Below are 22,485 nucleotides of genomic sequence, written 5' to 3' on the forward strand. Positions count from 1 at the left end.
GCTATTCGAATAACAGTCGCATGTCATATGGGATTCCTATTTAAATTGTATTTTTATGCAAATAGCGTTGCCATATAATTCTGAGACTTCAGGAAGTATTTAAATTTCTGCGACTAGAATATAAATAAGTTTTAGATTTTTCGACTCTTTTCAACCAAACTGCTCCCAAAATATGAAAAACAAGAAACAAATGTTCAGTTTGCTTTCGGCTGTGGACACAGCAACACTTGTTTCACTGTCGATCACGCTATTGACGGATGTTTATTCGGTCACGGTATTGTTTTCGTGCGCTTTATTAATTGCCTTCAGCTCGATCAGTGCTTTTTGTCATTGCTGTTGGAGCAAAATTTCCGACAATAATGGTCGAAATAAAGCAAACTTTGTATTTTGCCTATTCAGATGACAACCAAAATGCACGTATATTCTAAATTGTTTTTGTAATATAAACACAAACAAATTGTAATAAAAGTAATGAAATTGGGTTGCGGAATGTTTAAATAAAACAGCAATAAAGGTTTTCTTCCATTTAATTCCACTTAATTAATTTTGGTATCTATGACAGATACTATGAGTACTTAAGGGTGTTAGATTTTGATAAGTTCTTTAGTGGGAATGACACTGATGAAGACTGCACATTGTAGTCGAAATACGTATCTGTCATAGATACCAAAATTAATTAAGTGGAATTAAATGGAAGATAACCTTTTTTGCTGTTTTATCTAAAAAAAATTGATTATATGTACAAAAGTGGAAGCTATATACCTTTTTTAAACGATTTGATTCAACATCATATACGATTTAATCTGTAGAAAAGTTCAATTTGAAAAATCTTACAATTTGATCCGACTTAATTTGTGATACAGTAGGATGAATAAATTATTCCTCGCACATAAGTCGTAAATTTGCATTCTTTACGATTTAACTTAAACATAAAGCGATGTATGCCATTCTTATGTGCGATGTTGACTCAAACTTTAGCGTTGTACGATACTGTCTGTACATTGGTATACGACTTCTGGTTGTCTGAGAAGGCCAGTGGGCGAGATTGCAAACTTCGTTAAACCATTGAACGCGAATCATGGTGACATATACGCCACATATCGAATTGCTGAGGAGAAGGCGATCCAGAGCAACTAACTTTCCAATATGCTAATGTCGCTTGCCAGAGACAACGTGCAATACGTGTGAGTGTACGATCTGCCACCAGAAGTACCAGATTGTGATCTAACTATGGTACTAGCCAAATACGGAAAAGTGAAACGTGTCATTTGGGAAAAAGTTCCTGTTGCATTGGCCCTCGATATGTTCACAGGAGTGCGAGGTGTTTATATGGACGTTAAAAAGCAGATTCCCTCCTCGCTTTATTTCTTCAATCGGAAAGGGAATATATTCTATTCGGGGAATAAGGATAAATGCTTCCAATGTAAGGCTGAGGGACACCGGATTAATTCCTGCCTCAAGCGGAAAGCCCGTAAACAGCAGCAGCAGCTAGGAAAACAACCGAATGTGGACAAAACCCAGGATGAAAAATGCAGGATGATAAAGGTGGCTGGAGGTGCATCGTCAGGCAGCAGCTGCCAGAAAACAGACGAAATAGGATAGAAGTGCTGCATGAAGAGGTGATGAAAATGGACGTGGTTAACCTGGTGACCAGGGGCTTACGGCGGTGCCCAGACAACCAGAATGCACGTATATTCAAAGTTGTTTTCGTGATATGCAAACATATATACAAACAAACAATTCGTATATAATGCAAAGAAATGGCTTATACGTACAAAAGTGGAGGCCATATACGTGCATATTTTAATTTAATATTAAACGAGTTGATTTAACATCATAACAAATTCATTTTGAAAAGTCTTACGATGTAATCCGATTTAATTTGTGATACAGTACGATCGAAAAATGAGTCATCGCATATTGGTCGGAAATTTGCATTCTATACGATTTAACTTAAACATAATGAGAGGTATGCCATTCTTATATGCGATTATGACTAAAACTGTAGCAATTTACGATACAGTCTGTACATTATTATACGACTTCTGGTTGTCTGGGTGGAGCCTTAACAAGAAAATAAACGAAGCCGACAGGAATCTGCTCTGGGCCCAGGTCAAGGCAAAAGCGAGCAGCCGCCAAGAATGGAAATCTTTCACGTTGGGCCTATGCACCACTAGGGGTGTTGAGGATAAATAAGTAAGTTAGAAGACCTCGGTGACCGAAATCGAAACTGAACCTCAACTGACCTAGTGTCAGCAACGGCAGAAGCATTGGAATGATCTATACGAGTTCGAAGCGATGCAGAATAATAAAAATCAGGAGAATAAAACTGTAGAACTCAATCCCTCTAAATGTACATAAAAAAAATATTAGTCCGTCGGCTCCGTTTAGCTCCTAGAGATAATGAGCCTTCTGAATAAACACCATGGGAATGAAATGAAGCAAATATCAAAGCAAATTTTTTTATCTTTGATTTTGCAACTTGGATAAATATTGAAGATATCAGACTATGAAAAATGTCGAAATCCTAGATTTATAAAATTTAAATACTGGTTAAAATTCTTGTGGCTCATAGACTTGGACACATTTAGTTAATTCTGACAGTTTGAAGAATATTTAAGGGTATTCCTTGTTTTTTTTTCTGTCGATCTTGTTTTCCGTACTGAGCACCAATGCAACTGACGCCAGGAAGGCAGCTCCCACAGGACCCTACCTATCGACCCATCAACTCATGAACCAACTACTTCCCTTCCGATAGAAGGCGTGATCAGAGATTTTATGCCACAGAAAATCCCGTCGGCACCGACTGGGATTGAACCCAGGCTTTTTGGAGTGAGAGGCAATCACGCTTACCACTACATTACCGGCGCCGCGTAAGGGTATTTCAATGAAAATTTGAAAGAAATTTTGAGGAGAATGTAAAATAACTCTGACAAGAATTCAAAAGAATTTCTGATGAAAAATCAGGACAAATTATTAAGAAAAAACAAATTTAATTTTGAGAAAATCATAATGGAAATGAATTCTGAGGATAACTCCAAGAAAATGTAATAGTGATCCATCAAACTTAGCATGACTAAGACTCAATGTTCTCGAGGATCTTAGAAGAAGAAAAAATCGAAATATTGTTCCACGGCCAAGTGAAACTGTACTAAAAAGTAGTTAACTTAATGTAAACAGGGCGTTAGCCTCTACCAGCATGAGATTTCAGGAGCAACTGAAATTCGTACTAGTTTCTTGAGCTGGTTGTGCTAGTGAACTAGCTTAAGTGAAAATATCCCAAATGGGATTTTTCAGTGGATCGGGATATGGAAAAATCCGCCACAGACTGACAGAGGCGAATTTTGAAAAGCTTTGGACTGTTTCAGACAGAACCGAGCTCGTAACGTACGGGTAGTATTTTCGGTGATGCTGGCTCGTGATTTGCAGCAGTATTAGTACTGGTTGTCTTTCTTATACCACTGCTAATCCATTCCCGTACGGCACGAGCTCGATTCTGTCTGCTGAACAGCTGAAAATCGGGTTCTCGGGAAGAGTGAAAATTTGTAATCACCGGAAAAAAAATACCGAAAAGGAGACAAAATTTTCGTTTGTCACTACCGACTGAGAAGAGAATATCATGGTTGCTTTTCTCGAGAGAATTGCTTTGCTTCAACTATACTACAGCTGTGCTCTAAAATAATACAATACTGCTACACAAATTCGTCAAATTCACTATTTCGATCAAACAAATTGGTATCGAGGTACGTATTTTTGAATAAATGGAAATCATAATTCATAATTTGCATAAGCCCTTTTAAAAAGTTAGTTGTGGACAATACTAACCAACCAAATGTGTAAAGTGGCATGTTGGGCAATAACAAACAACTGTTCAAAATGTCAGCTTAATCGGTAACGGTCGGCTACAAAATTCGATAAAAATCCGTCATTTGATATGGAACCGCTCTCTGTTAAAGTGGTATTGGGGCCAATTGTCCGAGGATAAACCCAAAGTGTTAATCTTTTCACAACATATTTAACATGCCATCAGAGCAGTGGCTCAGATAGCACGTTCCCCTACCGCTGGGAGATGTGTGCCCCAAACATCATAGATGGAATAATTCCATCTAATTTGATTAAGGGGCGCCCATTAAGTACGTCACACTGTGAGGGACCAGAAGAGCTTAGAAGTGTGCGACAAGCAATGCATAAGAATGTGGAAGGAAGAGGGTAAATTGTTCCTCAATTTTTCGGAACGTACTTAACGTATGGTCCCTAATAAGGCTAAGCCCGGTCTTGCATTGTTATGCATCGTTGCCTTTCCTGAGAAACTCAATCTTCCGAAGCTCCCAACTCACGACGGGTCAAATCTGTCAGAATGTTTTTATCCAATCCACCCAACAGCACCAGCGGCAAATAGCAGCTGCGGTAAACAGTCGTTGAAACAAAAACAGCTTACAAGCTCCAAATAAACTCTTCCCAGAAACGACCTTACCCATGCACCACTGCCAGCCAGGGACCCTACAAAATATGTATCAGTTCAGGTGAAAAGTTTCGAGTGTTTTTGAAGAAAAGCATACCCATTTTGATAAGGGTTACCGCCAAGCCCTCTGTTTAGGCAACTCCTTCCACTCTCGCCCCATTTCAATGCGGCTCAGCGTGTTTGATGTGCAGAGGATAGAAATATGATCCTTTGATTTCCCATCTTCCCCACGACTGCTGACCGTAGGTACTGGGGAACGACGGATGACGGGACCCGACTAACAAAGTTTAGATTGGGCTGTTTTGCTAACCTCTTCAACTAGGTATAGGTATGAGCCGGGTAATGAAGATGTTCCAAATATGTCAGCAACTTTTAACCAAACAGGTGAATCGACATTTTGAATGCCTTTTTTTTTTTAGAAGTGATATCACTTTGTTATTTCCAGAAGCTTTGATACTCGGTTCTCATTTTGGGGTTTGATGGTGAGAGGGGTGGAGGCCTTCAGTGGTTGATGAGAGCCACAAAGGATTGAGTTTCGGGATTTGTTTAGCTGTCTTGGATTATGTTGATGAGGGACCGATGACTGCTTCGGAAGAGAGAAGCATTTACTCTTTTTGTTAAGCCATGGCGATTTTGACCCCGGTGGTGGAGTTGGAACTGGAAAACTTTTTGTTCGACTCATTCGGTGAAATTTAGATGAATTGGGTGAGAGATGAATGGTTCTATTCATGAGTGTCAAAGTCCTGTTGATATTTCCGATTGAGTGAGCTCAATAGAAGTTTTTAAGATTATGGCTCAACTCTTGTGAGTCAGTGTGAACAGGAACAGATCAACATGGCAGATTCATATTTTTAATAAAACTCCTTTTCCTTGGTTAAAACCTTCTTAACGAATATAATGTCTGCTCTCAACACAAGCTGAACATTGCATTAGGTCCTAAGTAACATTGACAGATTCTCTACGTCGACTTTCTCTTTGTATTTCCACGGCCATGTAAATATATTCCCAGGTATTTTCGGCACACAGATCGGTAAAAGAAGCTTTTATCCAACATCTAATATGACAAGCACAACAAGAAACAGTTCTGTGCTCAAGGTATTAAAGAAAGAGAAAGTCGACGAAGATAATCGATCAATGTTACTTAGGACCAAATGCAATGTTCAGCTTGAACTGTTATCTCTGAGTACATTTTAAGCTAGGCCATGACGAAGACAAATCACAATCAACTTTAGATTTTGCTGGAGTCAAATCGAATATGGATGTCAAATTAATAAACAAAACAAATCCATGCGGAACTCTCTCGCAACGAATGTAGTCAACTTGGTTGATTTTTGCAATTTTGATAATTATACCGAGTCAACCATCGAAAATAGTACGAACTTGATTTGTTTTCAATAATGCTGAACGTTGTTCTAACAAACGCATAAACGGAGCTAAAACACGTAATGTTTACTTTTGCTATCAATAATTGACAAAGAATCGAACCAAAGAGCAAAAAAACTACAAGGGACAGCCCTATGCATGGGGTTGTACTATAGAGGTAACTCTAAGACTAGAAGGTCCCGAAATAACGTGCTCAACTTTTTGGCTCAGCTCTGGTACTCACTTCGGTCCCAAGCTAATCGATTCACCCCTCGAAACATAGGAAAAACCAATAACCCCTCATTTTATCTGTCAAACTTTCATAGCGAATCAAAACAAACATTGCGTAGTACTAGAATTTCGACTAGAATGGGGTACGTTAATCGTTTGCTTGGGACCAATAGGCTAGTCAAGTAGTGAGCCAATTTAAAATCGTTAGTTTCGTATTGATTGTTGGTTGTACGCAATGGTGACGTAGGACTACGTGGTCTTATATAATAAATCTTATTTGTTAACTGCAGCAGGAGTTTGTGTTTTGTGTAGGAATATGAATTTGCACGAGGTTCTCTCTGTTCATACTCTTTGGTATTACGCGCTTGACATAGATGGCCCACAGCGGCTCACGAAGAGCTACTGATTCCGAACAATAGCGGTGCGGCTTCTTCCTCCTTGTATGGATGCTCATGTGGGCTGCAGCTCACTGTACTGGAGGACAATGTTCAAGTCGTTGAGGCCAGCCTTGGTAGCATTCTGCTTGCAGGGAGCCTTTCGTTGTTTACTGGAGAACATCTCCACTCACCACGCGGTGATTGAATAAACACCGTTTGGTGAGACCGGATGGAATTTAACTTTGAAGTCTGTATTAGGGAAATCGCTTTTCGCAGGCAATCAGGAATAATTTTAATTATCAAAGCAACAGTTGCACATTCGTGCAACTTTCAATAATGACATTTTGAAAAATAATAAAGTTTTTTATTAAACAGATGCGTAGGAATATTTCTGATAGATTGGTGATAAAATTATAAGAATTGGTCCAGGCGCAGATGAGTTATTAACGTTCAAAATCTTTCATAATTGTGTTACATGTTACGTTACGTTTGGAGTGATCAAAATTAGGATATAACTGGGAATAGGCATGAGTGGTATGATATTTAGGAAGTCCATCCAGCATCTTGGCTTCATCGATGACATCGACATCATGGAACGGAACTTTGAGACGATGGTGGAAACGTACATCAAGGCTTTAGCCAAGTCCGATCAACTTTTTTAAACATGCTTTTTTAAATGGCTGAATCTATAATCGATAAATGTGTTTTAAGCTGCATTTTGTTTAATGCTCCTTCATTCAAATTCAGAATGATCGTAATCTTCCTTTTTTTGGTTTCTGTAACAATTTATAAATTTCGGAGACAGAGGTGGTTGGCCTAAAGCCCCCTATCCCCGTGATGGGGCTGCCATCTTAGGTGTAGCTTCCAGGGAAGATCATTTTTTATTCAGCCGCTGGATGCCAGTTAGACGCTGCTTGAACCGCTGCTCCGTGGTGAACAGACGCTCGGGTTGGTGAAACATTTCCTCTTACGCCCGCCATGCAAAGGTTACCAGCGCCAGTGTTCGCGTCGCACCTCCTCACTTTGCTGCTGTCGGATTGACAACGTTTCCCAGGCTACGCCACACAGCTGTGTCCATGTTTCAGTTGGTAGTTGTTCGTAATCATATGACTTGTCATAAGTTGATAATAATGAATAAAATTGGACTAAAATGAAATCATTGCATTTGGGCGCACTGGTGACCACCGATAGTGACACCAGCAGAGAAATTCAAAGACGCGTGTTGACAGGAAATCGTGCTCACTTTGGACTCTGAAGGGCGGTCTGGTCGAGCAAAGCTCACAGCAACTCAAAATTGACTATCTACAAAACGCTGATTCAACCGGTACCCAAGCTTAATAAGAGCTTATTCGGGCAAACATATGGTTCTTCAGCTTATTTAGCTCTTAATCAGCATTAATTGTATGTTGGGTAGTCCTCAGTGGCCACGAGACATGCAATATGCTCGTGGAGGACCATCCGTCTTTGGGGGTGATTAAAATTTAACGACTTGAGGTGGTTCTAGAATTATTGACAGTACATAATGGGAAAATGTGTAGAGAAATTGAATTACTTAAGGATGTCATATTTGAATCCCCGTTTGGTGTTTTTGAACGAAAGATGTTGCGTACCATATTCGTTGGAGTGCAGATGGAATACGGGAACGAACGACTATGATGGACTGGGCAGATTGTCAGCCAAAGGTTGAAAGCCTCTTTAATAAATAAAACTAACTAACTAACTGGACACATCGTAAGATGGTTGGCAAGGTTGATGGACCTGATAACAGACAATATGGCTAGCGACATGTAGCCTTGGGTCAAGTGGAATGGAGACTACTTCAGAGTACCTTTGTATGACAACAGGGCGAATGACAAAAGGTCGACTAACCAAAGTTCTAGTGACAAAAGGCCGAATGACAAAAGGTCAAAGGACAAAAGGTTGAATGACAAAAGGTCGAATAATCAAAGTTCGAATGACAAAAGGTCGAATGACAAAAGTTCGAATGACAAAAGGTCGCATGACAAAAGGTTGAATGACACAGAGAGAATGACAAAGGGTCGAATATCCAAAGTTTGAGTGACAAAAGGTCGAATGACAAAAGGTCGAATGACAAAAGGTCGAATTACAAAAGGTCGAATGACAAAAGGTCGAATGACAAAAGGTCGAAAGACAAAATGTCGAATGACAAAATGTCGAATAACAAAATGTCGAACAACAAAATGTCGAATGACAAAATGTCGAATGACAAAATGTCGAATGACAAAAATTCGAACGACAAAAGGTTGAATGACACAAGGCAGAATGACAAAAGGTTGAATGACACAAGACAGAATGACAAAAGGTTGAATGACAAAAGACAGAATGACAAAAGACCGAATGACAAAAGACCGAATGACAAAAGGTTGAAAGGGTGCAAGGTCGAAGGTACCACAGGTTGAATGATGAGAAGGAGAACAAAAGAACGAATGGAAAAAAGGTCAAATGATTCAAAGAGGGACAAAAGGTCGCATTATTGGAGGAGGGATATAATAAAAAGGTCGAATGGACAAAAATATCGCATAATGAAAAGGGGCACAAATGGGCGCATGGTCAAAAGGTCATATTATGAGAAGGTGGACAAAAGGTTGAAAATCAGCGAATAATTATTGTGAAGCCAGATGGCAAATAGTAGAAAGAATACTTGCCAGATTTAAGACGCCACTACTTGAATATTAAATGACTAATCATCAAAATCGAAATTTTTGCTTGGTTATATGAAAGAATGAGCAGTGAAAAAAAGAAGGAAAAATATTGATAATGCAATCCTAGTTTTAAGTGTCAGTGTAAGTGTCACTTCAAAATCACTCTACTATTCCATAAGTCCCTCAAGCTGTTAATAATTGCTAAGAATTCGCTTAATGTTATCTCAAGTTTTCTCTATAATTTTCGCTTGGTACACTTTTCAGAACTACCTAAAGACTCATCTGGGATTTATCTCATAATTCGCCTTAGAACTTGCTTTTGAGGTATGAGGTAAGAATTATCTTGGAATCCTCTTCAGTACTTCTTAAGTACTCTATCAAAATTACCTTGAAATTCTCCCAGAAATTGCGAGAAGTTCTTCTATCAAAATTCCATAGAAATTATGCTCATGATTTCCATTGATTCATATTGAATTCTTCTACAGAAAATCTTTATGTCATCAACGTTCCTTAAAAGTGATCTTAAGAATTTTCTATGATTTTTCTGCAGAATTCAATTCGCTTTCTCCACAAAATCTCCATACAGTTGTCATCTGAATTATGATGGAACTCTATTCTGAATTATCTTGGAATTCTCCATTGAATTCACAAGGAATTTGCCTCACTCTGTTCAGATTTATTTTAAGGTTCAGAAGATCTAAGGCATTTTAGAATTCTAAAGAATTTCCGAAATCTGAGATCCGTGGTATTTAACAAATGCTAGAAATTATCAAATACCAGGATCCATAAAATTTGTCTATGTTCAAGAACCTTGCTAATATTTCAAGGCTCAATGTATTATTTTCAATTCTGATTTTTTTTTAAATTTCTCCAAGTTCCAAAGTTTGAAAAATTTCTCATTGTTGAAATTTTTACTCTTTATTATAATTAATAAATTTTGGCTTAAATTACTAAAAATTTAAGAAAAATTTAAAGCCCTTTAACCTTTGTATTAATTTTCCATAAGCTCCATAAAATTGAAAAAAAAAAACAATATCTTAATATTTAATAATCGCGATTCAGGATCCCATCATTTTCTTTTAATTTCTGGCCTCAGGCTTAAAAAAATATTCAAATTTCGAAATTTGGAAAATTTGTTGCGATCTTCAGTCTATTAAATTTTCATGGAGATTCTGTTAAAAATTATTAAAATGCTTAATGTTTATTTTGTTAACAAATTAATTTTGACTGCGAATTGAGTTATAAGTAAAAGTTCTGAAAATTGCTCGAAAGATCTTAGTTAGTCATGTTGATTCGTTGTGAATGTTTATTTCTGATAGATGCCATGATCATTTCAAACTTCAACGGGTCAAATATCAGCACCCACAAAGCATACTACATTGAACCTAATATTCCACTTTTGCAGCAAAACATGGTGTAACAATTCTATGCTTCTTCTTATTTCTTGCATTCCAAGCTTATTGCTTATTGATGATGATGATGGTCCCGCCTCTTACCCCCACAAAGGTTTGAGCTGGACGATTTATCTTTAAGATAATTACGTATTTAACCAGGTTTGCAAACAAAATCGAACTGGTTACAGTTACAGATATAAATTCCCTCTAGAGTTTACAGTTGCTTCACAGCGATATAAATGTGGAAAAGCTCAGGCGTCCACCTCTTAGTTCGCCTTTTTGTTCACCTAAAATATTCATAAGTATAACAAGTAATCAAGAGTTAATGAACAATCAACAAAGCATCCTATTACGCTAGCAACCCCGCAATTTGATGCTATCATAATTTTCAGCAATGTCAGGAATGCTCACGAACCCCCAACATTTGCCAGAAAACTTACTACTTACTCAAGGTATCCAATAAGCTTCAAAATTGCATTTTTTTTTTATCAAATTTTAAATTCAGTCCTCTATATCCGTAATACGCGCGCGAGGTTCAAACCTTTGTAGACTACTTTTTTTTATTAAATCTACTACTATTAAATCAAATATTATTATTTATTGTCACCTCCAACATGGACATTGATGGCCTTTTATAATTTAAGTAGCAGTTTTGGCTTTTATTTTTTTTAATGAGACGGCAAATCAATAGCTGTGATGTTTTTACAGCAACATGTAAATATAACAAATCTGGAACATTTTTTAATCTGGATTTAAAAAAAAAAAAAAAAAATAATCTGGCCATAAACGTATCTGGCAAGACAGTTGAATATATGTAATACTGGCTAAACAACTGATAAATGACATGGCATTCATTCACGATCATTTTCATTTCGTTATAAAGACGATAGCTGATTTGTCAATATTTTCGATTACGGTCAAGCTTTTGCAGCACTGACTCCCAGAGATACTTTCAGTTTTGATATATTCACGGTTAAGTTGAACCTTGTTGAATCTGTCATCCAGAAGCTGAAAATGGGTTGATTTTGATGGAATCTCTGCCTTATTACTAAAAAGATATCCTTCACAGACTGTTTTGGAAAAGTTCACCAAAACAGTTCACTTTACCGCTGACGAGACTACAAGACTGTCCAATAATTCGTTACAGCAGGGTTTGAAATCTTCACAAGAAAAAGAGATATACAAAACGATGAAAATATAATATTTTTTTCTGCATAAACTAAACGTATACCCCAGTCTAATGATACCCAAGTAACAATTTGGGCTTTATGAAGATTCTGTAGACCATGATTTAGACTTGTAAAATTCTATAAAATCTTGATGAAACATGCAACGTTACTTGGGTAAGGACCCGACTTGGAAGCGTTTGAGCAGTGTGGGAACTAATTTGGAATGACCCGAATGTTTTCAACTTCAAGGTTAAAAATGATAACTATGTATACGACCAAATGCAAATTTATGCTCAACCCAAATGTAAATTCTCTGTAAAAATTATCCGCTCAAATCAATCATATATTCAATGATGATCATAGCCGACAACTGACAAACAAGTTTATTGCAATCGTGTATGTACGATGGGTAGAATCCACTTCCTTAAACATTGTCATCACCAGTATTCCTCAAAATGAAATTCCGTAAAATGGTAGCCCACAGGGACGAAACAAGCTTGAATCGTGCCCTCTTGGAATCACATGAAAGAGTTTGAATCCACCCTACATCCATAACCCAAATCCACCCATGGTAAAATTGATGAAAAATTCATCCGGATGATTGAAAGCAGGGATCCCTTTCAGCACGAGTGGAACGAGCCACGAGGAAAATATAAAACCATAAATTATAATCCGCCCCAACCACCCAGCATAGCACATAACGCACGCACACACACACACACACACCACACAGAACAACACAGTCAGCAACAATGTGTTAACTTTTTACCTTCAACGGAATCGCCCACACGTAGTGTGCAATCTTCACAAACGACATCACGTTAAAAGCATCATCGGACATTAAATTTGTTATGGTACCTGCATCGGTCGCAGTAGCATTACCACCCCCACCAGCACCACCAGAACCGAGGTGACCCTGACGATTATCCGTTGCATGCATGCTGGGACTAGCGGAGCTCTTCATGTTTCCGTCCTGTTGTAGGGTCGCTTCCGATGCATCGCCATCCCCACTTTTGCCGTCGGCTTTCGCTTGTTTATGCGTCGCCTTCGTCCTTGAAACCGCTGCGGCAGGGGAAGGACGATGCGATGCTGCAGAATCGCCGATGTCAAACTGTTGCTGATCATCGGAATCGATAGCAGCAGGTATTTCATGTTTTATCTTTGGCTTCGAATTTCCCGTGCACTGCTGCTGCACTTGGATGATGTTTGCAGTCGTCGATTCCGGTGGTGGTAATGCTGTGGTAGAAGCCGTTGTTTCGTGTTCGGTAGCAACTGGTTCAACACTGCTGCTCATGGCCTTGGCCGCGTTGTCGTTGCCGTCGACGATGTCGGTGGGATTTGTGTTGATGTTCCGGTTGCTGGTGGAATCGGTTTTCACTGGCATGGGGTCCAACAGCGATGTGATTCCGGGCGCTGTTCACAAGGAGAAGAAAAGAAGAAATGTTTGGATCACATTTTTATCAAGATAGTGGAGATCAGGGTTGTTATTTGTATATGTGTAGTTTCACAGTAAAAATAAGTATATTTGCACACAAACAAGGTTAGAAAGTTCCGCAAAATATTGCTAAACAAGCTGTTTACAAATTTAAGCGGACTGCAAAACAAAAATCTTATGAAACGAACGCAGATTTCTCTCACAACTATTTTGATTGTCTATTTAACTTGATGCTTTTTTTAAACAAGTATGAAGCTTTTTTTTAAGCAGCATAGCAAAATTTATGATTTTTCTTAAATATATAATGCGTATATTTTTCCAGGCTCATTTACTGTAGCTTTGCGGAGCCGACATTCATTGTTTAGATCACAAAACTACTTAAAACTAACGTTAGTAAAGCGGGGGGCGATTACTCGTAGTTATCTCGAGGTTAGGGGTAACAAATTGTAACAAATGGATAGCAGGGTAGGGATTGAGAACACAAGGTTTGCAGAGCAATGTGCTCTTGATCTCGAACTAAGCGACATACTGATGAAAAAGACAAACATGGAAGTACACCGACCATTTTTCAACAGTTTTTTTAGACCCATGTTTACAGTTTCAGAAAACTAAGAATAAAATTTAATTAATTTAAATGCTTCCTAATCCTGAAATTGTAGCCTTTCCATAGCAGGATTCATTCAATTTGAATTGAATATGCAAACAAAGTCCGTTATGTCTAGTTGTTTTTCGACACATAACCTAACACATTTAGCTTAAGACAGATAGAGGAAATGGCTCTAATGTTGGCCTACGGATCTAAGATTGGGCCATTCGCTATAAATCTACTATTTCTCAATTTTATCTAGATGAACGCGTCTTTAGGACGGTAGTAATGGATATTTTTGGACGCTATTGAAAATTAAGTCGATTGCTGAATATATGTATTGGCCCAAATTAGGGGCATTAAGCCTGACATTGCATCCATTTCCCCTACATAGAATACTATTTTTTTTAAATTTTGAAAATGTTTTTTTTTTTATAACAAGCAATAACTTAAGTAATGCATAATATTGTATAGTGCATAATCTGCTTTTGTATAGTTGAAGATGTTAATTTCAAATAACAGACTAAAGTGGTAATTTTTATACGATAGATGAGGAGATGAAAGTAAATAGAGTTGATAGTTCTGTTAGAGTACGGCAGTGTGAAAATTGTATATAGAAAGTAGAAAGCAAGCAAGGACATCTTTGATACCCCTCACCATCCCTCTCACGATCGTTGGAGAGGGATGGTGAGGGGTATCCCGCCCCCACGCCACCACTGGCAAAAAGAGATGATCACCAACTCGCTCATGTACCGACGATGTGTTTTGAAACAGTTCTATCGATTGTACCGCACTCAAGTTGTTATCTGAAGGAAGGCATCCAGTCGTAGGTTTGGAAATTGCAGATATTGTTCTTTTTTATATAAGTTTGATTATTAAGGCTCAATTTTCCAAAAAGACTGTACGGAGTCGAGAACCGAGGACGTGAAATTCATCTCAACCACCTCTTCCATCACCTCAACCCCTTTCCTCTGTGTCTTTATCACCAGCATCAGATAACCTAACCTAACCTAACTTCTAAAGAAGATTCTAAAATAAGGTTACTCAGAAGATTCCAAAAGAAGCTTCTAAAGACGATTCTAAACATTACTCTAAAAGAAGAATCTAAAAGAAGTTTATTAAAAAGCTTTTAAAAGAAGCTTATAAAAGAAGATTCTAAAAGAAGCTTCTCACGAATATTTTAAAAGAAGCTTCCATAGAAGACTGTAACATAAAATTATAATGAAGATTCTAAAAGAAGCGTCTTATGAAGGTTCTAAAAGAAGAATTTAAAGAAGATTCATGAAGAAGCTTATGAAAGAAGCTTATAAAACAAGATTGTAACCAAAGTTTCTCAAAAAGATTTTAAAAGAAGCTTCCATAGAAGATTCTAAAAGAAACTTCTAAAGCAGATTCTAAAAGACACTACTAAAGAAAATTCTACAAGAAGCTTCTTAATAATATTCTATATAAATCTTTGAAAGAAGATTCTAAAACAAACTTCTAAAGAAGATTCTTAATAAAAACTTCTACAGAAGGTTCTAAAAAAAGCTTATAAAGAAGATTCTAGAAGAATCTTCTAAAAAAGATTCTAAGAGAAGCTTCTAAAATAGATTTTAAAAGTAGCTTCTAAAGAAAATTCTTTACAAAACTTCTAAAGAAGATTCTAAATTATGCTTTTAAAGAAGATTCTAAAGAAACTTCTACAGAAGGTTCTAAAAAATATTCTAAAGAAGATTCTAGAAGAAGCTTCTAAAAAAGATTCTAAGAGAAGCTTCTAAAGAAGAGTTTTAAAGAAACTTCTAAAGAGGATTTTGAATAAAGCTCCTAAACAAGTCTAAAAAAGATTCTAAAAGAAGCTTTTAAAGAAGATTCTACAAGAAACTTCTAAGAAATATTTTAAATAACGCTTTCAAAGAAGATTCTAAAATAAACTTCCAAAGAAGATTTTAAAGGAAGCATCTTATGCAGATCCTTCTAAAGAAGATTCTAGGAGAAAGTTCTAAAAAAGATTCTAAGAGAAGCTTCTAAAAAAAATTTTAAAAGAAACTTCTAAAGAGAATTTTAAGTAAAGCTCCTAATGAAGATTTTAAAAGAAGCTTCTGAAGAATATTCTAAGGGAGACTTCAAAAGAAGATTATTAAAGAAGTTTCTAAAAAAGATTCTAAATTAAGCTTTTAAAAAAGATTCATAAAGAATCTTTCAAAGAAGATTCTTAATGAAACTTCTAAAAAGGTTTAAAAAAAACTTTTAAGAAAAATTCTACAAGAAGCTTCTAAAGGAAGCTTCCAAAGAAGATTATAAAAGAAACTTTTGAAGAGGAGGAGGAGGAGATTCTAAATTAAGCCTTTACAAAAGATTCATTAAGGAACTTTCAAAGAAGATTTTTAAAGAAACTTTTACAGAAGGTTCTAAAAAAAACTTCTGAGGAAGATTCAAGAAGAAGCTTCTAAAAAAGATTCTTAAGGAAGCTTCCAAAGAAGATTATAAAAGAAACTTTTACAGTGGATTTTAAATAAAGATCCTAACGATGATTTTAAAAGAAGCTTCTAAAAAAGATTCTAAAAGATACTTTTAAAGAAGATTCTAAAAGAACCTTCTAAAGAAAGCTAAACAAAGCTTTTGAAGAAGATTCTAAAAGAAGCTTCCAAAGAAAATTCTTAAAGAATCTTCCAAAGAAGATTCTAAAAGAAACTTCTACAAAAGGTTAAAAAAAGCTTATAAAGAAGATTCTTCTAAAAAAGATTCTAAGAGAAGCTTCTAACCAAGATTTTAAAACAAACTTCTGAAGTGGGTTTTGAGAAGATTTTAAAAGAAGCTTCTACAGAAGATTCTTAATTAAGTTTTAAAGAAGATTCTTCTAGAAACTTCTACAGAACGTTCTAAAAATTTTCTTAAGAAGATTCTAGAAGAAAGTTCTCAAAAAGATTCTAAGATAAGCTTCTAATGAAGATTTTAAAAGAAACTTCCAAAAAGGATTTTAAATAAAGCTCCCAAGCAAGATTTTTAAATATGCTTCTAAAAAAGATTCTTAACGAGGCTTCTAAGGAATATTCTTAAAGAAGCTTCTAAAGAATATTCTAAATAATGCTTTAAAAAAAGATTCTAAAAGAAACTTCCAGAGAAGATTTTCAAGGAAACTTCTGATGAAGATCCTAAAATATGCTTCTAAAGAAGATTCTAAATTAATCTTCTACAGAAGGTTCTAAAACAAAGCTTCTAAAGAAGATTCTAAAAGTTACTTTAAAAGAAGGATCTAAAAGAAGTTTATAAAAAAGCTTCTAAACGAAGCCTATAAAAGAAGATTCTAAAAGAAGCTTCTAACGAAGATTTTAAAAGAAGCTTCTAACGAAGATTTTAAAATAAGCTTCCGTAGAAGATTGTTAAATAAAATTATAATGAAGATTCTAATAGAAGCGTCTTAAAAAGATTCATAAAGAAGAATTTAAAGAAGATTCCAAAAGAAGCTTTGTGAAAGAATATTCTAAAAATAGCGTCTAAAGAAGATTTAAAAAAAAACTTCCTAAGAAGATTCTAAAAAAAATTCTAAAGAAGATTGTAACAGGAGCTTCTAAAGAATATTCTAAATAAATCTTCAAAAGAAGATTCTAAAACAAACTTCCGTATAAGTTTCTAAAAGAAACTTCTTCAGAAGGTTCTAGAAAAAGCTTCTAAAAAAGTTTCTAAAAAATATTCTAAGAGAAGCTTCTAAAGAAGATTTTAAAAGGAACTTCTAAAGATGAATTTAAATAAAGCTCCTAAAGAAGATTCTAAAATAACCTTTTAAAGAAGATTCTGAATTACGTTTTTAAAGAAGATTCTAAAGAAACATCTACAGAAGGTTCTAAAAAAATCTTCTAAAGAAGATTCTAGAAGAAGCTTCTAAAAAGATTCTAAGAGAAGCTTCTAAAGAAGATTTTAAAAGAAATTTCTTAAGAGGATTTTAAATAAAGTTCCTAAACAAGATTTTAAAATAAGCTTCTGAAAAAGATTCCAAAAGAGGCTCCTAAAGAAGGTTTTAAAAGAAGCTTCTTAAGAATTTTCTACATAACGCTTTTATAGAAGATTCTAAAAAAAACTTCCAAAGAATATTTTAACGGAAACTTCTTATGCAGATCCTAAAATAAGCTTCTAAAGAAGATTCTAATAGAAACTTCTAAAGAAGACCATAAATTAATTATAAAGAAGACTCTAAAAGAAACTTTACAGAAGGTTCTAAAAAAAGCTTCTAAAGAAGATTCTAGAAGAAGCTTCTATAAAAGATCCATCGAGAATCTTCTACAGAAGAGTTTAAAAGAAACTTCTAAGGAGGATTTTAAATAAAGCTCCTAAAGAAGATTTTAAAAGAAGCCTTTAAAGAAGATTCTAAAAGAAGGAAGAAGATTCTTAAAGAAACTTCTAAAGAAGATTCTAAATTGAGCTTTTAAAGAAGAGTCTTAAAGACACTTCAAAAGAAGATTCTAAAAGATACTTCTACAGAAAGTTCTAAGAAAAGCTTATAAAGAAGATTCTGGACAAAGCTTCTTTAAAAAAAAATTCTAATAGAAGCTTCTTAAGAAGATTTTAAAAGAAATTTCTGGAGATGATTATAAATAAAGCTCATAAAGAAGATTATTAAAGAAGCCTCTAAAGAAGATTCCAAAAAAACTTCTAAAGAAGATTCTAAATGAAGCTTATACCATTCTACCATCTATTATAGAAGAAGCTTTTAAAGAAAATTTTAGAAGATTGGAAGTTTCTTTAAAAAAGGATTTTAAAAAATGTCCTTAAGTAGATTTTAAAAGAAGCTTCTAAAGAAGATTCTTAGAGAAGCCTTTAAAGAAGATTCGACAAGATGCTTCTTAAGTAGATTATGAAAGAAGCTTTCAAAGAGGATTCTAAAAGAAGCTTCAAAAGAAAATTCTCATAAAAGCTCCTAAAGAAGATTATAAAAAAAAAGTTTTTACATAAGATTCTAAAATAAGCTTCTAAAGAATATTCTAAAACAAGTTTTTAAAGAAGATTCTGAAAGAAGCGTCTAAAAAATATTCTAAAAGAAGCTTCTTAAGCAGATTCTAAAAAAACGTTTAAAGATGATTCCAAAAAAAGTTTTTACATAAGATTCTAAAATAAGCTTCTTAAGAATATTCTAATACAAGTTTTTAAAAAAGATTCTAAATAATGCGTCAAAAGAAGATACCAAAAAAAGCTTCTAAATCAAATTTTAAAAGATGATTCCGTAGTTGATTATCAAATAAATTTAAAAAAAAATATGAGACAAGCTTCTTAAAATGATTCCAAAAAAAGCCTCTAAAGAATATTTTATAAGAAACTTCTAAAGAAGATTTCACAAGAAGCATCTTAAGAAGATTCGCTCCGCTCCTCTGACTGTAAAAAGCACGGGCATTACAGTTTTGCAAGGTTTATGCTACGTTTAATAATAACGATTCTTCCATATATTTTTACGTTATGCTATTCTCTATTAGTTTTCATTCAATTTGAATTGAGTGTTCAAATTGGTTACACGTAAGACAAAGTTCGATGAGACACACAACTTAACACATTTTGTTCTAGATTTGTGATCTGGCAAGTTCAAATAATAAGAGCTTTACCCTAAATGCTTTTAAATGTGTGTATGTTGAGCACCGACAAATTGACATGAATGACCATAGCAAAAACTATAAAATTTCAGCACACTACTGACAGCTGACTTCGTGTTCGCGGGTAATATTTCGCTAAGCCATGAACCCGCTTGCAAAAGTTATGAATTGGTTCGTGTCTTATCTATCCTGGACAAATTATTTTTATCTATATTAAAAAATCATATGTTTTTGACAGTTCGGATCACTACACATTTAAATCGGCCGATTTTCGGGCATAAGTCAGAATTAAGTGTCATGTCAGTTGAGGGTCACATGGAAAAAAATAAAAAAATGTTCAATTGTTAACGAAAGAAAAAAATAATGACAGGAACATAGAATATAACGTTTTTGGATTTTTTTAAGGCGATTTTTTTTTGTAGGCTTAATTTGAATGTTCATTTTGAGTTTGAGAATCTATAATTTAAGCATTACATAATTTTGTTTGGATCATAATGAAAAGCTACGGGCTTTTTTCAATGTCCGATAAATAATGTGAACAGTCCTTATGTACCCTTTTTCGACAATTAATAACTGTTTAACCACTTGCAAGTGTTAGGGCCGTAAATGAAAGATTTTTTAAAGGGCTTTCTAGTGAAAATATTAAATAGAAACTGCAAAAACATTATAAAAATAATAGTTTACTCTGATTTCTTTATGAAAAAGACTTTCAGTCGTGGTCTGATTAGTCTATGAAAGCCCCAGGAAGTTCTTTAGTTAGACAGATAAGAAGTTTTACAAATGAACTCCCTAAATTACAGAGTTGGTTTTTGATGATTTCCATGGTAGCTGAGAGAGAGAGAAAGATTAGTAATTTCCATTTATTTCCACTACCTTAGGTAGTGGAATTAAATGGAAATTACTCATCCTTCTCACTCTCTCTCTCTCTCTTTATACAGGTAGTTCACTGAGCTGCCCACATTCATCTTGAATCCTGATTGACACTATAGTTTTCTTTTTTTTTTTAAGCTCAGATTCTTCAACACAACATATCAAAAATTCAGGAATGTATCTTGTGTCATTTTTTGGATACATTTTTTTAATATGAAGTTTTAAGTATTTGCTTCTTATCCGCCATCTCGAGCAAAACTTATACCAAATTGATAACAAGTGCTAATAGCCGGCTATCAAAATTTGATAACTGAAAATGACTGAACTGAAAATTATAACAAAAGATGCTTGATGAATACTACAAAAAAATAATATTTTTATATCATTGAAAACATCAATAATAACAATATAAAATATTTTTGTGATATCCATCGAGCATATCATGCATTTTAGCATGAACGAAAAAAAATGACTTGTAAAACAAGAACGCTGAAGCCATAATTCGACATGTTCTGCCTAGCTATTAAATTCGTAGGATTTAACGAAGTATTAGTAATGTGCAAATACATTTAAACAATTTGATCATTTTTGAATTGATAAAGCGAGGATCTACAACAAACTAATAACAAAAAGGTGAAAAAATAAGACGATGATAAAGTTCTACGAAACTCACCTTGAATTTTGCCACCGACCGATCCATCCAGTGTAGGATTATTATCATTCAAAGCATCATTCCCCCCAACAGGTGTCTGTTGCGATACATTTTGTGACGCACGAGTTCCATTGGAGTAGAAACAGCTTGAACTGAGCAGCAAAGTTTTTCTATACACCAATCCCTGCAGGGCGTTTTTTAACTTGATACCTTCCATATCCATTATGTGCGTGCTGGCCTGAGAAAACGATCCCTGAGCCAACGATGCCACCAGTACCACAACAGCCACGAACCAACCGTTGGCCAGCAGTTCGGTCCAGGTTAGAGGGCCCAATTGAATCCTAGTGCCGGTGATGGAGGTACCATCTGTCAAAAGTGATTGATTCCGAAGATTAAACTCTGCTGATACTGGAGAGTCATCCTGCAGAATTACACCGTCTTCACCAGTGGCCAATATCGTTGCTGACGACAACGACGACGACGACGACACCACGGGTTTTGCGATGTAATTGACGATATTGGATATGCAAAGTGGTCCCACCAGAGCGCAAAGGTCGCCCAGCAGCTTAAATGCGCCACCGGCCAGAAACATTTGCCAGCAGTTGAGCACGTAGCATCGCCATAGAGCGTAAGATGAGTTCTGTGAAAGAGAAACTGCGAGTTACATCAAAGGATTCGACATTTTCCCCTACTGGATAGTGGGAGTATGTGAGACGTGAGGTGGGAAATTTGATAATCGATGGTTTATAAACAAAGTTTTCTCTATATGAGATGAATATTGTAATTTATTCAATGCCACGTGCTAACACGGAGTGCACATCTAGAGCAAAATGACTAACAATTGAGTGATTAGAATGTTCATTAACATGAAGACATCCAAAATAAATTTCACTAAATAAATTCATCCAGAATTATCAACCCATTCATAGAAGTGGCTTTTATACAAAATCCAATACAATTAAAACAGTGTCAATTAACATTAAGCTGCTAAATCAGAGTTCTCAAGGGAACTCTGATTTAGCAGCTTGATGCTAATTGTCACTGTTTTAATTGTATTGCATTTTGTATAGCAGCCATGAGACCAAAATTCGAAATGTAAGGATGATTAGATGTGAAACCAACAGTTTGACGATATCTGATGACTGAAATAACATTTTAACCAAAGTTGAAATGTTCTGATAGTAATTGATAGAAGCGTACATCAATCTTCTGGGAATCCTATATCCATCCCGTCCATTTTTCTCATAGTGAGCATCATTTCTGAAACAAACCCCATTCACTACGAAGAATTAAAATATCTAGCAAAGAATTTTCAAGCATAGCGAAATCATATCATGCCGTTACAATGTCCCACCCTAGTGTCCACTCATGAAGCCGATTATTCACTCTCGGAAAATCCTTCCCTATTCGTTTTCTCATTCCTGTCTTTTTTTTTTGTTTTTTTTTCACTCGTTCTTTTTTGTTCTCTGCATTTCCGGACTCAAAACCTTTCCTACAGCTTGGCATATCTAGATTGTCAACCGGTCGGTCACTAGTGTGGTACAGTTATACAGTTTCTCTTTCATCCCATCAGATAGCTTTCCTTTTTCAACACCATTTTCTCTAGTTCTGCCTGCCATGGTCAAATCTCTGCTGGCGGCCAAGGACATAAATCATATTCCAGCGAAAGACAAAACCACACAACTTTTCCACACATAGCTACTTACTCTCGGTCTTTCAGTTTGGG

At 35.5% G+C, this 22,485-nt stretch overlaps 1 protein-coding gene across 1 annotated transcript in view; it reads right to left on the minus strand.

Moving 5' to 3' along the window:
* The window catches only part of Sur (Sulfonylurea receptor), a 244,947-nt gene that overhangs the window by 117,250 nt on the left and 105,212 nt on the right, over nucleotides 1-22,485 (minus strand). Inside the window, exons 6-7 of the mRNA XM_065232286.1 lie at nucleotides 20,781-21,399; nucleotides 12,428-13,071 (exon numbers count right to left, since the gene is read on the minus strand). Coding sequence (XP_065088358.1) covers nucleotides 12,428-13,071; nucleotides 20,781-21,399 — 1,263 coding nt within the window. The remainder of the gene's footprint in view (nucleotides 1-12,427; nucleotides 13,072-20,780; nucleotides 21,400-22,485) is intronic.

The sequence above is a fragment of the Ochlerotatus camptorhynchus genome, unplaced genomic scaffold (assembly GCF_037179485.1).
Source record: "Ochlerotatus camptorhynchus isolate MF236.1 unplaced genomic scaffold, CSIRO-AGI_Acam_v1.1 ptg000367l, whole genome shotgun sequence".
Taxonomy (NCBI): domain Eukaryota; kingdom Metazoa; phylum Arthropoda; class Insecta; order Diptera; family Culicidae; genus Ochlerotatus; species Ochlerotatus camptorhynchus.